The 16,050-nt window shown below is 39.2% G+C and overlaps 1 protein-coding gene across 2 annotated transcripts in view; it reads right to left on the bottom strand.

The window, feature by feature from the left end:
• Window positions 1-880: 880 nt before the first annotated feature.
• The window catches only part of dnajb6b (DnaJ heat shock protein family (Hsp40) member B6b), a 29,720-nt gene continuing 14,550 nt past the window's right edge, over window positions 881-16,050 (bottom strand). Inside the window, exons 4-10 of one of the 2 annotated variants that reach the window (XM_075451926.1) lie at window positions 15,627-15,695; window positions 15,312-15,416; window positions 12,445-12,582; window positions 11,570-11,723; window positions 11,399-11,469; window positions 3,966-4,124; window positions 881-1,850 (exon numbers count right to left, since the gene is read on the bottom strand). In XM_075451926.1, the coding sequence (XP_075308041.1) occupies window positions 1,741-1,850; window positions 3,966-4,124; window positions 11,399-11,469; window positions 11,570-11,723; window positions 12,445-12,582; window positions 15,312-15,416; window positions 15,627-15,695 (806 nt within the window). In that variant the 3' untranslated portion in view covers window positions 881-1,740. Of the gene's footprint in view, window positions 1,851-3,965; window positions 4,125-10,823; window positions 11,470-11,569; window positions 11,724-12,444; window positions 12,583-15,311; window positions 15,417-15,626; window positions 15,696-16,050 lie in introns of those variants that run through there. The other variant, XM_075451927.1, reaches the window with a different exon arrangement.

Raw genomic sequence — 16,050 nt, 5'->3', positions numbered from 1 at the left:
AACATATTAGTCTGACTGAAGTTGTACTTGAATAAATTTCTTAGTCAAACTAACGCGCCCAGATGATGTGGTTATGAATCACAAATTAGTCTTGCATGTATTCGCTCAACTGGACTTGAACTGGACTTGGTGCTGTGCTCATTCTCCGGAGTAACCTGAATTAAAACACAGTTGGTACACAGAAGAAGAAGATGGTATGAGTGAATAACCAAAAAGGATAGTGTGTATCTCATTTTTAAAGGAATGTGTACAGCACATGTTTTGGTCAATAAACCAGCTCCCCACCCATTATTTTAAATGACCTTGTCAAGCTATAAGCATAGCTCTGTTTAACTGTGCACTTGCGTGTACTGATTATCAAGTGTTTACTTAAAAAAAAAAAAATACAAATTCTCAGGTGGGAAGATGGAGAGTGAAAGACACCGCATCAAACGCCTCTTTTTTACCATGGGACTTCAGTCCAAGGTACAACTATTAGGCTGCACAGTTTCCTGGTTAGGTGTGAGTTCTAAAACTATGAGGTTATGATTAAAAATATTTAAAGTACATAAATATATATTTTTTTAAAAACTGTAGTTTAGGCTAAAATATATTCTATCACACTATTGTAACATTACCGCACACCATTTTGTTAGTTGCGTATCTGGCTCATCAACATGAGCATTAATGGTGTGAACCACTAGGAACAGGAGGTACCAACTGGCCCATATAAATAGCAAGATTCTACATTGATACACCCACTGAACAGTCATGATAACAACGAGATTGACTGTCTGATCAGTATCGACATTACCTTCGCAGCCAGACCCAGCAGTTGAAATGATCCTTAGTGTGATAAAATGTGATTTTATAAGATAAAAAGTTGATTGCCATTGAGGAATTGGTTCTTTGAAGAATTTAATGGTGGAGTTCACAGAATATTTCTCTGACATTTCCACGTTTCCATTCACAGTTTATCACGAGAACAATCTTTCAAGGACTGATCAGATGCAGGAAACAGTTTTGTCTTTAAATCTTTACCAAAAACTCCAGGGAAAATCGTTACTTAATCCACTTAAAATGAATAAACCTTAAAAAACAGAGTTTTAGAAAGGTAACAGTGACTTTTCACCTTGTGGATAATGTCATTATGGTTCATTTAGGAGAGAGCGAAACATGTTAATCTGTATAATACTTTTCAATGCTTTCAACTTCTTTCACTCTCACAGTCGCCTGTCACTCCTCTCCCTCTTTGACTCTTATGAATGAAGGATCCACCGAATAGCTTGACCTTCACTTCCCCACACACACTGTATAGTATTAGTGCAGTAATTTTCATGTTCATATCAAGCAAAACTGCTCCTGTCCTTCCCCTTTATACCTGAACCCTTTTATACACTCACAAAACATGCTGTAAAAATGAGAAAAGCCCACTCATAAGAGATTAATTTAAGTTCTGAATGCTCACTGTACATCCTCAGGGCCCACCCACAATAAATACAGCAACACGTGAACCACTTCAACATATCTTGGACAAAGCTAAACGATAAAGTGAGGTCTCTGCAGGCTTTCGAAAGGCTGATAAAAGCAGGTAGGAGATATGCTTTGTACTGCGGCCGATAGACAGGAGGAGATATGACGCAGCAGTGGAGCCGTTGGGTCTTCTGACGCTTTGCAAAAATAAACTAGTGCCATGTATTACTGATGGCACCTCTGCTGAAAAAGGAAAAAAAAAAAAGCATGTATATGCGTGAGAAGTGTTTAAAAAAAGGCACCAAGTCCATTGAACCGAGGGAAGAGTCGAGGAGCTCGTTTCTTTTTGGACTCTGCTTCCTTTAGCCACAGTTTCTTCCTCTTGGAGTCCATGTGTCCTTTAAAATTAAAAAACAAAAGACCAAAGTCATAAGTAATGTAAAATACAAGTATCTTCACTGTCTATTTAGGGTTCCTAAGCTTTGATTCAAGGTTTTCATAATATCAATAAAACACTTGCTTGTATTTGTAGAACATGTATAAGCTGGCTCAGTCTTATGGATAGAGATATCTGATACGGAGCACCTCTAGAGCTCAGCAATTATGTAGTACGATTACCAAACCAAACCAACACTTTGCTGTCCTATGGAGGGTTACGCGCTTTACAGTTGTGCTAATCAGTGTTTTTCCCCACAACCTTTTATCTACTGTAAAGTCCAGTAAAATGAACGTTTTACTCTTTTCTACTAAGTCATTTACAAAATATACAATATCATCAGTAGAAATAAATGTGAAGATAACTTGTTCAAGTAAAACCTGGCATCCTACACATTGTTTAAGTTAGATGACCGGTTAACTCGTGAACATCTCTGGTTCTTATAGGGCTCAACAAGCCACCATTCATGTGTGTTTGTGTGTGTTATGTTCGAGGTTTTAAGGTTTTTTGGATGAAGATTACTTTTTTGCCTTTATTTGTAAAATCTGAGCCTTATATCTTATCAAAAATGGTACAAAGACCAGATATCAGCTGCTGAACCTGAGAATCTTTTTTAATGTATGCTATTTTGAAATCAATATCTTTTAACACATCTCAGTAGAAGCATATTTACCATTGTGTTGCCTCACAGTTTTGTAACTGGACTCTTTTAATATGTCACCAAGCTGTGGTAATATGTGCTGAATGTGGTTGTGAATTATAAGAGAGGCCTCCATTTGGATGGTAGCATGTCATGCTCAAAACCTGTTTAGGGCTAGTGGAGCCTTCACAGATGTCCAAGTTATCCAAACCTTGTGCACTAATGCAACCTTATACCATCGCGGATGCTGCCTTTTGAACTGTATGCTGATTAAAAAAAGCCTTAGCCTTGAGAACATCACGTTTGATATTCTGTCCATAGTACTTTACATTTGAATATAAGATTCAAAAGATTTGAAATCAGAAAGAAAGAGCCAAAGATGTGCAGAGAGAGCAGGGGAGTAACACAGCTGCAATTCATATTGTACGTGTTGACTGGAGACAGAAAGGTCAGTTACATGGCTGGACTTGAGCAGAGGTGTACATTTGTGATGTCACACACGATCCATTTGCGCCCGTGTTGTTCGTGGGTTATGTGACAGTTTTAAGATTTCAGATTTTACAGATGAGTCGAATAACTCCAATGTAATGGAATTTCATAGACGTTCAGAATTTTAATTAAAGGCATTTTGTAACACCATGTCTTTCTTTTGTGGGGGAAAGTTGAAAAATGTAAAACGTTATCCATTTTTAAAAAGTGTTAATTATACTGCAAAAAAAATTATTTAGGAATTAATTGTGGTTCTGGTGCAGTCCTTTTCCAGAAGATCAATGCGACGCCAAAGGGAAATAAATGCAATTTGGCCACCAAAATATGTCCTTTGTAATTTGAAGCTTTGCTACAAGTGTTTGTGGATGACTAATTACCCATTACCAAAGATATTAGAATATGTTTGTTAACTTTGTTATCCTCTGACTTGTCAGAACTTGGTGCTGCTTTTGCTCTCATTTCAAACTCTGAGTTCCTTAAAGACGTTCTTGTTAAAAACTCTCTGAGGAGCCATATTAGAGTAGTTTGCGTCATTATCTCAGAGAGACATAGAGAATCAGGGCCTTTGTTTGCATCTCAGCAGGAACTATGCACACTGAAATTAAAGGTTCCCGTCTGAACTAACGAAGCCACCATTATAATACATTCAGCGACTGTGTGTTGCACATAATAGCTCAGCTTTTGTGTCTGACTTCCTGACCCCGTGAAGGAAAACAGGGGGTGGGACTCTGACCTCTGGTCGTAGCCACATCGTAGAACAGAGCTGCCTAATGAACATCTCTGTCCCCTGTGTTTACATCTGCCAATCAAACATGCCACTCTTCTTTATGGTGCTTTGTGTGGCCATCAGACACAAAAGCAGACAATTAGCTGCGCTCATTAAGACTCTTTAAAGTAAAGCTCTGTGTGCTGGTAATTAATCAACCCTGCAGTGGTGGGTGGGCAGACCTCTAGTTAGTCCCAGACTCTGTTGGCCGTGCTCCTCCTCTTCCTCTGTGGGGTTTTGGGCGGAGTTCCTCAGGTAGCGCTGGTGCAGGCCAAGGCCAGGAAGTGTGTTCTGTCTGCAGCGACGAAACTCCTCCTCAAACGGGTCTTGGGCTGCAATGTCTGTGGGTGTGAGCAGAGCAAAGTGAGAATGAATCACATCTAAGCTTTTCGCTGTCTGGGTGGATTGCCTGAGGTGCTCAACATTTTTTTTTTCTCCCCATGAACCCTTTGTGAATTTCACCCTTCTGACGTGAGATGTGTGGCAAAAAAAAAGGAAAACATATTGCCTTTTGATGCCCTTGGCAGTTGAATACAATCAAACAGGAGAAAATAGATACACACATCTATTACAGCAAGTTGAGCACGAGTCCAAAAGGTATATTGATGTAACCAACAAGAAACAACAAAAATGATATGGAAGAAATCCCTCAGGATACACAGCCCGTCCCCCTCCCCCAAACCCCCCTTGCTTTTCAAACGCCAGCCATATATTTCATTCATATTTCATCTGCCTGACTTTATTGTGATTAGTCATGTAAATAAAATGAAATTTGGTTATTCTTTTCTCTAGATAATTTACATTTATATTGAATTAGTGGCAGGCAGGGAATAGGGTGGTGGGGTTGGGGGAGTTATTATGCTGGGAGATTACAGGCAGATCTCATCGCCATTGTGTTGTGTAATTAAGGCAGCAGAGAGGAGAAGAAAGGAGGCCAGATGCTTGCTGTGCTGAAACTGGTCCCATTTAGAGGAGGATCTGCAAGAGCATTTCAAAAATCCCCTGCACAATGTGATAGTCTGCACTTAAACACAACACAAGTCATCAGAGACATTTACTGATGTCAGTGCAAATCGTACCTATGTGAGCATTTCAACATTTACATCACACTTAAATCAATTATTGAATCCCTTGTTTTCTCTTTGATTTATATGAATTAGATGTACAGCTCTGGTACAAATGATTGGCTACCTGAATTGTTGTTAGAAAATGTAGAATAACTTCAGAGGTAAATGCAAATTAACCAATTTAGTATGTTTAGACTATATTGATCGTGTGTTCAAAATATTCATTATCTAAACAAAATATTAACAAAACAAATGAGACTCAAATGCGCTTGTATTTTATTGTTTATGTGGCCTGAATTAACCAATGAATGACGGTTTTATCCCATTAAAAAGAGGCTGACTGATTCCATTTTCTTTCTCACAGTAGTGAGACATAAAAGTTGCAAAAGAAATCCTGTAAGATGCTTCCACGACATGGTGCTAAGCAAAAACTGGTGAGCACTGTGCTAAAAACACAATCCAGGATCTCTGAAAAGTTGATGAAGCCATTTTGGAGTGGTCTATTGAAAGAAAGGCATATAAAGCTAAATGTAGCCTATTGTTAGTTTTGACGTTAGCTGTAATGTTATATCCTCATTTGTAAGTCGCTTTTGATAAAAGCATCTGCCAAATGCATAAACATAAACACATAAAGGCAGGACTAATGTTAGATGAAATGTTTACAGATGAGTCACACTCTTTATGGGATAAAGTAGAGCTCTTTGGAATTGTTTTCTTAGGCAACAAATGAAACCCTCAAGGAAAAATACGGTGGACGTTCTGTGATGCTGCAGGGCTGCTTTGCTCCCTTTGGTACACAAGGTATTGAATCTGTTAAAAGAAATGACGCAATCAGAGGATAAACAGTGCATTTTAGAGCTAAATGTGTGGCCAAGTGTCAGAAAACTATGTCGAAGGTGGAAGTCTTTTAACAGAACAACAACTTGAAGTACACATCCAATAGCAGTGATGGGACACATCACCTGAGGCTCTACATCATGCATCTTCAAGAAGGTTCATTTCCAGTGGTGCCCCAATTTGAGGCTTGTATCATCCTCCCAAACATCATGTGATCAATGACAAATTATGTATTGCTCCCAAAACAGAAACAGCATTGATTCATCTGGCTATTTACCCATGAAACTGCTGACTTTTGTCCATTTAATGAATAACACTTTAAACTAATATTTTATTAAAGCACAGCATAGCATTAGAAAATGTTCAGGGAGATGGGTGCATATCTATAAAAGTGAGTAAAAGGTACATATAACAAGCTGAAATAAAGTCGGAAGGATATGTCAGGGTGGATATATTTAAGCCTAGCATTCAGTGTAAAAAGGATTGTTGCCCTATGTGTGGGTTGTTTGATAGTCGGTGAGATGCAATAACAAGATATCTGGCAGTGTGGGGATGTCTTTAACTGCTGTTAACTAATACAGTAAGATGTTATATGTGATATTTGATTTAATTTGTAGCTTTGAACAAACAAAATAACGAAGAAGAAATAGGGATAGCAACACAAATACTAAAGCAGGTTTGAGGTCATGAGAAATTGTTTAGATGTTATATAACAATTCAGATTGTAAAGCTTCACTCTTTCAAGAGGCTTCATCTGACCATCTCAGTTCAACAGCACATAAGAAGGGTTGAAAAGTAAAAGGTTAACTTTTTTTGAAAGGTCAACAGTCCTGACATGAATCTAAATGATAACCTTTGAAAAGAACTGAAAGCTAACATTGTAAAAAGCATTCCTAACACACAGCAGCGTAAGACAGGCAGCATATACCAGCAGATAAGAGCAAGAAGCTTCTGGATGGTGACAAGAAACATTTAGAGGTTGACAGCGACAAAGGCTCTGCAGCTACATAGTTCAGTGACTTTGGACAAAATATCCTGATTTTACACAATTGGTTGATTTGCATTTTATTTTTGGGAAAAAAAAAACATCTAAATTCCGTGCTTTAAATTCAGTAACCATCTCTATATACTTCAGAGGGATTTATTGAAGTGGAGCTCAAGGGTTTTACGACAATCAAAGACAATTCCCTAATCTCAGGCTCAGGCCTAACCCAAGACAAAGACATAGCTGGATTTCAATTCTCTTTGAATAGGATTCTTATAACTGCAGGTCATCCACTTTGACCCAAGTCCAATTTCTTTGTGACAAATGCTTTTCCATTGGGTAAAGGCTGAAACTGGCAGAGTAGTTTATACAGAATGTGGTTATTTTCTCGTTGTCTCGCTAAAATACCTCGACTCTATGGTGATTTATACTGTTGTTGCCTGAGACTTGAATCTCTTTATTTTTAGAGTTTACCAACCAGCTTGTTAAACTGAAAATACATTTAAAAATACAGAGTTGACCCTGCAAGGAGACACCAGCTCTCAGTGGGCCACCGGACAACACGACAATCAGTGGCTTTCCTCTCAAGGCTGCAACTAAAATAAAAAAAAGAAGAAAAGTAATCCAAACCTGCATTCGTTTTGTGATCCTATCGGATGAAGTTAGATGGCTGGATTAAGTCAAAAAGCTTGTGACTTCAAGGTTGAGTGCTTTATTCCAGCCTCAAGGATCCCCAAGGATCAATATTTGCATCTATTAAGAGTCCGGTTACTTTGGTGATAAGACTCCTTCTGCTATCAAGTTGCATAATCCATGAACAGTTAATTCATTTAAACAAAGATGATATCAACGAACAGTCATGATGAGATTTTTTTTAATGCTTATAAAATTGCATCTGTTATTTTATGAATTATGGACCTAATTTCAAAAGCAGAGAGTGCACAGTTGAGCTCCTAAATGCTTTCATTTGCAGCTATTGTCTTGAGAGCGCCTGTCATTTGTCTCCAGGCTAAACAATGCAGCGCGGTTGTGTTGACACACACTGTCTAGACTGAAATACAGGCAACAGCGCACACCTCAACACAAAGAGACATAAAATCTATTTGTGATGGACAAATGCAGCCTTACATGTAGCAGGCTTCAGTTATCCACTGAGGAGGCCAAAAATAAAACATTGCTTTAGAAGGAGGCTAACCTCACATGACAACTACACCAGATTATTTTCAACAGTCCATCTTCCCTGGGTTCAAGATGTCTGGTGTCTTGCTTATGTGACTTTACTGCTGAACACAGGCAGATAGTCCTTGTTCAGACACAGCCAAAGAGAAACTGCCAGCTTATCTTTGCCATCAGTCATAAAGTGGCCTGAGGCTATGGGCCGGGTCGTGGTTTCGTGCTAAGGTGTCAAGCACGCAGGGTTTTCCAGAATGGTGGTGGTGGTGGGGGGGGTGTGTGTTAAAACTGGACGTTTCTTTTAGCCAGTAGGAAGCCATCGATCATAACCTGAGGAAACTGACAATAAATCACTCCACTGTGTCATATTGGAACAGATGGTCGGAGGGGAAGAAGCAAAAGTTGATGTTTATTTCAAAGATCAACTCCTTCCATGGCTGAAGGATGTGACAAATTTACCAAATAATTGACAAAAAAATGTATCGTCACATTTAAAAATGCATTTATTATGTGGTTGATATTCAGTTTTTTTTTTTTTTTTTTTTTTTAGAAATGTCTACATGGCCATATCACTCAATTTAATCCAATAATTACCCCAGATTCTGTGATTGTTCTCACAGAAATGATCTTTTGTCCCACTCGTGTTACGCTTTTGTATACAACAGTGTCATCTAGTGGCCACATGAAAGACCACCCTCAAAATTCCCCCTCTAATATCTGGAGAAAAGCAATTCTTCTCTTGTTTGTCAGGGGTATCTAATAATGTTCTGAATGTACTGTATTCTTTCTATACCTTTCACACATTTTTGGTGGTCATGGGCATAAAATAATGATTTAAATTAAGTGATCTGTGAAGTAATCCATTCCTGGTTATTTGGACTGCTTTTAACTGCAAAATTAAACGGTGAACATGCGGAAAGGGCGCTTCCTTTTAAGGGTCTGAATATGTACAGAAGCCATATATAAACTTACTAACTTGGTTAATCTGAACACACAAACATGGTTACATGTACTTTTTAAACAGATTTACTGATAACTTTACCTCCCAACAAGTTTGTCTCCAACGTCCAATACGAATAAACGCTGAAGATGCTGCCCATGGCATCAGAATTTTTGTACATTTAAAGGAAATTTGGAAAAGTGTATGCCAACAGATAATTCAAAATAAATTGGTGCAAATTTTGAACAAGGGCTCAAGTAATAGTCACTGAAAACATCGCGGAATTACAATTCCAGTTTACTGCACCCCTTAGTACTTATCTACGGACATATAGCGACGTATATGTCCAACATTGGCTATATTAAGTTTCTGAGACCAAATCAACAGTATTGACTCCAGTGTCCAGAAGAGGGAGCTACAGCACTATTGCAACTCCTACTGCTACACCTTATTACCATTCTTTTGTGACCGTCTTTTTGTGTAAAATTGTATCTTGATTTTATTCAATTAAGCTGAAATACGAAAGAAGAAGAAAAAACACTAACATTCATCTCACTATTCACATTCAAACACAAACACACACTGAAGGAAGAGGCCGTATTCAGGCTTTGTAAGAAAGACTGGCGCAGAGCTGAAGTGTCACCTAGCAACACGACTGCGCAAGCGCATTAGCAGCCTCAACAGGAACTCGTTTGAAAATTTGAAAGACAAACGAGCTAAACATAAGGGGCGGCATTCAAACCGCCGAACATGTCCACTTAAAACACATTTTATATGTATAGCTGTCGCATATGCTAAAAAAAACAAACAGGGTCAATGTTGGTGAAGCCTCAACGTTTTAGCTTGACTCACTAATGGCCTCACCCTGCTCTTTCTAATCAGTTCCACTCTCCTGATGTGTCACACAGACATGCACTGGGGCTTGTGTAAATAAACTAGCCTTGAGCACATTCCTCAAGAAACACTTATTTTTCTCCTCTGGGCCAGCTGTAATCACAGTCTTTACCCAACTTAACCCAGATTCTGAGCCTGTCATGTTTGGTGCAACAATATCTATTGTCTCCAAACATAATCATGTGTTATCTCTGTTTAAACATACAATGAGAAGTTAAACAGACTGAACAGTGCATTTACTATGAGAGCGGCAGCGTATCAGCAGAGCTCAGGTTCTGTTTGAGGGAAAATTATGTGCAATGTAAGCACTTTTATAACAAAGTCTGCCCATGGGAGGGGTGATGAGGGAGAAAGTACAGGCAAAGGCAGAAGAATCCTCACAATGGGCGTTGTTACATTTTCACCTGGTTTGTATAGGTAACGCATACCAACCACAGAGGGAGCAAAGAAAAAAAAAAAAAAAAAAAAAAAAAAAAAAAGACCTCGGGGTTTGAAACAAGATATGAAGACAGACGTGTCTTTCCTGTAAACTAAGAGTTATACTCACCTTGTAAATGAAAAATGAAAAGGATTATTACTTGTAAGAATACACACACACACATACACACACAGTTCTGGTGTACTGTGCTGTAAGGCAGTGGACCAAGCCCTAATGTGAGTCACTGAGACATTAGTATGTTAAGATACTGCACACAATGAGCTGTTTGATGGAGAGTGAGTGCACAAAAAGAACCAGCCGGTGTGGTTTCCATTTATTGCAGTTGTGGAAAGCAGATTTTTAATCGTGATCAGGCACAAACAGACAGCGCACACATGTCCATGAGCAGTGAGATGATTCAAAGGCACTCAAGCAAAAAAGAAACACACAGACTCCAGGTGACTGCAGTGGTATTTTCCGTGAACTTCCACAAACTAGACTTTATTGATCAAATCTGAGCTCTTTAAAAGAAAAAAAAAAAAAAAAAAAAAAAAGCGTGTGTCCGCCAACACTGTAAAGTTTTGTGGATCAGATTCACAGTTTGAGCTGCTGGCGTAGTTAAAAGTGAAACCATACCACAGCCTCCTTCGAACAGCAATCATGCACAAACAAATCAAACACACTGTGGATTTTTTTTTCCCCAAACAAACAAATGTAAAAGAAAAATTCAAAGTGTTATAATTAATTTATTAATAATCTATGCCATTCTTATTACACTCGCATGAACAGGAGCCAACAGGTTAGCAAGGTGAAGTTCATGTTAAACACATTAGGGTGAGGTTGGTTAAGCTTCTCATTCACTTGTTAAACTGGTCAAATGAAAAGAGCAAAAATGACATGCGTTAAGTCAAATGAACAGCATCTCGTTTCCTGCAACAACATGACAAGACAATATACACCCCAAATTGAAAAAAATATACAGCACATACTCTACTTTGTGCACATATTGCAGAAAAGTACAATTTAATCATTGTAGAAAACAAAAAAAATAACCCCAGCAAGCTGGTCCCCCCAAAAAATAAAGAGAATAAATACAAATATACAAATACTGAGAAAATGTCTCTCGCCTCCCTGGCTGCTAAGCTAAAATGAGAAAAAATGTTCTTTGGGAATGAAATGCACGAGGAAAGAGAGAGAAGAGACCGACTGCAGGAGTTTTTCCAGATGAGAAAAACGGTGTGTTGGTCAAATATTGTGGCGACATAATTACTTGTTATCCAGTCTTAGTAGCTGCTCCTTACCATTAACTGTTAGAGATTTTAACTGACCATCCTCCACCACCTCTACCCGCTCCTGGCCATTCTCCACAATCCTGTTCACATGCAGACACAGACAAAAGACTCTTTAGATATCGAGGGAGAAACGATGATTACAAACGTCTTTTAAATGCCGATTCGTGAACATTCAGGTACCGTTTCGTGGTAATTTTTCTGCCATTTACGATCTTAGTGGAGGTCGACACCGATTTGAAGTTACCCATCCCTCCTCCTCCGCCACTGCCACCAAACGAAGAAGAAGAGAAGGAGGTGAACCCTCCTCCACCCACGTCTCCAAATGAGTTAAAACCTATAGAGCAAACATTTTGGCAAAATTCATTCATCAATAAAAAAAATGTTGGTTAAAATGGGTGGAAAAAAATGGGTGACTTCTTCCCAACTGTATCTTCCACCAAACATCTGGGATGTACATTTCAAGAGAAAACACTATTCAAAATCACAGAGGAATTATTCAACATTTTTCCGACCCTACGACACGTGGACACACACATCAAGTCATCCTCATCAAAACACCTGTACATTTTGCAGTTACAGTCTTTAGCGATGCAATGCTATAATTAATATCATGCACAATGTGTCATATAAATACAATACGGGATGCTTTGAAAAAATAACAGTGAAAAGTCTTTGTAAACCTGTGACATGCTAGCTTTACCAGGAAGAGTTTGTACTGGACGTCATTCGCATTTGCTTTTGCTTTTTGAAGGAGGTCCACACAGAAAGGGTTTGATGGCGCAGATCTTTTGCTTTGCATCTTTCTCTTGTTGATGCACCATGAGCATAAAAGCTTAAAGCATAAGATAGGTCGTTTCAGAGCCTGGCTCTGGTGAAGCACTGCCATGTTGCAGTTTTTTTTTTTTTTACCCCTTTGTTGTGGGTGGAAAACCTCACCACCGGCTGCAGGTTAAATAAGAGTCGCTCCACAACAATATGATCGTCGCATAAACCATTTAATTCCTTACATATCAATGATGATTCAATATCAGAATTTATTGTTGGGATGTGCCCACCTGAATCAAACCCTGAGAAGCCGGGCCCAAACGCTGGAAAGCTGCCGAAACCAAAAAGGGAACCGCCCATCCTGCCTCTGCTTGCACCTCGCTGACGGCTGCGACCGCTGCCGAAGAAATCGTCGAACGGGTCATCGGCTGTGAAGGAATCACAGTCATGTGTGAATGACAAACGCACTTACGCAAGACCATGACACGTTATTAATGCATCAAATATTCATAAGACAAAAAAAATCTGAAACGTTGGTATTCACTCCTTGGGCAAATAGGAAATATCTGTATCTATCCATTGCTTTAGCTTCTGAATGATTCATGTTATTCATCTGCTGTTGGGCTTCTTTATATAGCATTTTGTTTTTTGGAAAACATTTGCCGTTTCTAAAAACTAAAGTGCCTGATTAGGAAAAAGCAGTGATGAATGACACAGCATTTGTTCATTTTTGGAACACTCTTATCCCTAAAAACTGACAAAGTGTCAAGCACCAGTTCTCATCCTTAAGCCCCGTGGACCTGCTACTAATTGTGTTCAGCCAATCTGGGTGAGTCCAGCAGGACAAGGCTGGATACTGCCACCATTCGCTGAAAGAAGACTCCTCCTTCAACCTTGAATGTACCAAGGCTGCAGCAAGAAAGCCTTGAACAGAAAGCTTAAAATAAAAGTCTCCCCTAACCAGAGTTGTTATTGTGTTACTGTCCATTTGCTAAGAAGACTACCTTAAAGGACAGGGAGATGAGCTCTAACAGAGCTCTACAAGAAGCTGGCGAGGAATGTTGTTTAAACTCTTGGACTGTGGTTCAATTCTTGAGTTATGACTAGTGAACAGAAATAGAGAACCGAGGAAAACGCCAAGGCATTATTAAAGGGGGTCACTCATGCAGATGTGGTCCGACAAATCTTTCACAGACCGGTCAATTTAAGAGCGAAGACTATGTTAAATTATAAAGGCAATTCCATCATGTAGAAAAACTGGTAACATACAGAAAAATACATGTGATTAAATCTGCTAAAACGGAGTTGGATTTTTGTCAAATTTGTGTTTTATGTCCAACATTGGACCAGTTCAGAGAAGAGTCAGCTAACATCTCCTGCCCCGTGTTTTTCTTTCTTCACGTTCATTTGAAAATAAGAGTGCTGTTCTTGGCAGACGACTAGGACGTTGCCGCTGTGTTTATTTGTCTCAACAGCATGTTGGGCCAACTTGGCCCCCTCCCCTCGCTCTGCTGGACACTGATGTGACTGAGTGACAGATCCACAGGACCAGCTGCTGCTGCTCACTGAGACAAGCTGCTGGACAGCCTCGGCTGGAGGCCGGATGGGACTTTAAAGCATATCTGGATGTCTCTGGCTGCCATCTTAAGGAGGATTGAGAAAACCAAATTGGATCTTGAAGGGAATACGCTTAAGCGTTGAAATTAACTTGATATACCCAGCTGCATGCCAATCAGTCAAGTATAATAAAGATTATCTTGAGTGAAAATAGAATTTGATCTTCAGCATGGTGCTGTGGACAGCTTTATGATTAGCAGGTTTTTTTTAATGGTCACTATTTATTGAGGAGAGTAAACAGCAACAGCTGTGTTCTGCCAGCTTATCTTATAGCAACACGACAGTAACATGTCAGCACGGTTTAGGAAATTTACAAAAGCAATCAATGACCAACAGATGAGAGCTTAAATCACAACACATATTACATGTGCTGTGACCCAGAGTGCGCACTTGGCGTTATTATATCTGTTTTTGTTTTAATACGGAAGCTATTTTTGAAAGCATTCCAGTTGAGTGATGTAGACGCTCAAATCCATCCTGTGCCTGCGTCCAAACTCCTTATTTAGAGCTACATGAGGTGAACTGCACATGCCTATCAATTCGCCTCTCACTGAACCCAGACGCCCCGGGACAATCACCAACAGTATACCACTGTATAATACTTACTACAACTACTAACAATGAACTGTTTAGTGCCAAAAGACACTGACCAACACTGCATTACCCTTACTTACCCAACTCTATTGCCCCCATCAACACGGTAAGTAAGTAGATTAGAATCTACTCTAAACGTTTACAGAAACTCTTTTAAAATCAATCTAAATTATTTAGCCACAAATGTCAACAATGAGGAGGAACGACAAAGGTAATGTAGTGTTTCTTTGTATGAACAAATACAGATTTAAATGAATTAATCACCACAGAAATCCCTCAGCTCCCATAGTAAATGCAGCTTGTTTTGTTCTCCATTTGTAGATGTAATTATTTGCATCTATTCAATTCATTCCTCATCTTTGGATTTTAATGCTCTTTTCATATATATCAGCCTTGCACCGTAGCTGAAGCATCTTTTGCTTTTCTGTAATTAGACAATTGCGTTTACATTTATGCAAAGGATTATGTAAACAAAACTAAAGGTTTAGATCCTATTAAATGGAATCTGGGCACATAATGAAGCTGAAGTCGACACCCTGCAGAGACATTCAGTGTTTTCCAGTGTGTGACATTTAGTGGCAGACGACCTCCTGAATGAACTGTGCAGAGTGTGTTGCAGATGCACATCACGGCGCAGTGAGGGATTAGCACTGGGATTTTTTTGCCTGGGTCGAACGCTCCACTCACCATATTTTCACACCACAGGAACTGCTGGCTAATGGGCAAACTAATTAGGACATGGAAAAATCATAAACCCGCTGCTTTTTCTGTCTCTCTGTTGAGATTTTCCAGGCCACCGGTGTATATTTTTGACCAGATAAAATTTACAGGTTAATAATAGCTTCTGCATACCCCCTCCACCCGTGTGTCTCTCCTCCGTTTCATGCATCTATAAACACAACAAACTCCATTAGTGGCTGTGAGTGAACGGACAGGAAGGACGTACCGAAAAAATCTGCAAATGGATCTCTGCCGCCGAAGAATTCCCTGAAAACGTCCTCAGGATTTCGGAATGTGAAGCTGCTGCCGCCGAAGTGATCATAGTGGCCTCCTGTGAAACATTCAAGAAATATAAAGCATTTTTTAATCTCATCGCAAATACAGCCATCAATGTAAGTCATAATAATACCAATCAAACACAAAGATGGAAGCACGTTGGAACCACCTGAATCAAACAGGTAGCAGGCTAAAAATCTAATGTTATTTTTCATCCTTATAATAACACAAACATATTCTGCTATTTGGATAATCCTCTCCGTACCTCCTCCTCCTCCTCCTCCTGCCGAGAGGCCTTCTTTGCCGTACCGGTCGTAAATATTCCTCTTGTTTTCTGGGACAGAAGGAAAAGAATTTGAGAAGGGATTAACTGGCAAAACAAAACCCCGGTTCCAACTTTCCTCGCACTTGGGTTGTAAAACTAAATACTCATTATAAAACAGTGCAAAACTGCATTTGGTCTCACACGTTCCCTTTTAATTATCGCAGAACTAAAAGTAAATGACCAAAAGGTCGATTACATGAACGTTCAAACTTCAGATCAAATTTTTGTCTCATGAAAAAGCAAAACATCTCATCATGCAAAAACTCAATCCAACCTGTTTCTTTTTTCTTAAGTCCTGGGCTCACTTTAATAAAACATAGACAAACCCATTTGATAATTATGTCATTTAAAGCAAACTCTCGAT

The sequence above is a fragment of the Odontesthes bonariensis genome, chromosome 20 (assembly GCF_027942865.1).
Source record: "Odontesthes bonariensis isolate fOdoBon6 chromosome 20, fOdoBon6.hap1, whole genome shotgun sequence".
Lineage (NCBI taxonomy): Eukaryota > Metazoa > Chordata > Actinopteri > Atheriniformes > Atherinopsidae > Odontesthes > Odontesthes bonariensis.
The sequence above is the reverse complement of the archived record's forward strand: the minus strand, read 5'-3'. Positions and strand labels throughout refer to the sequence as shown.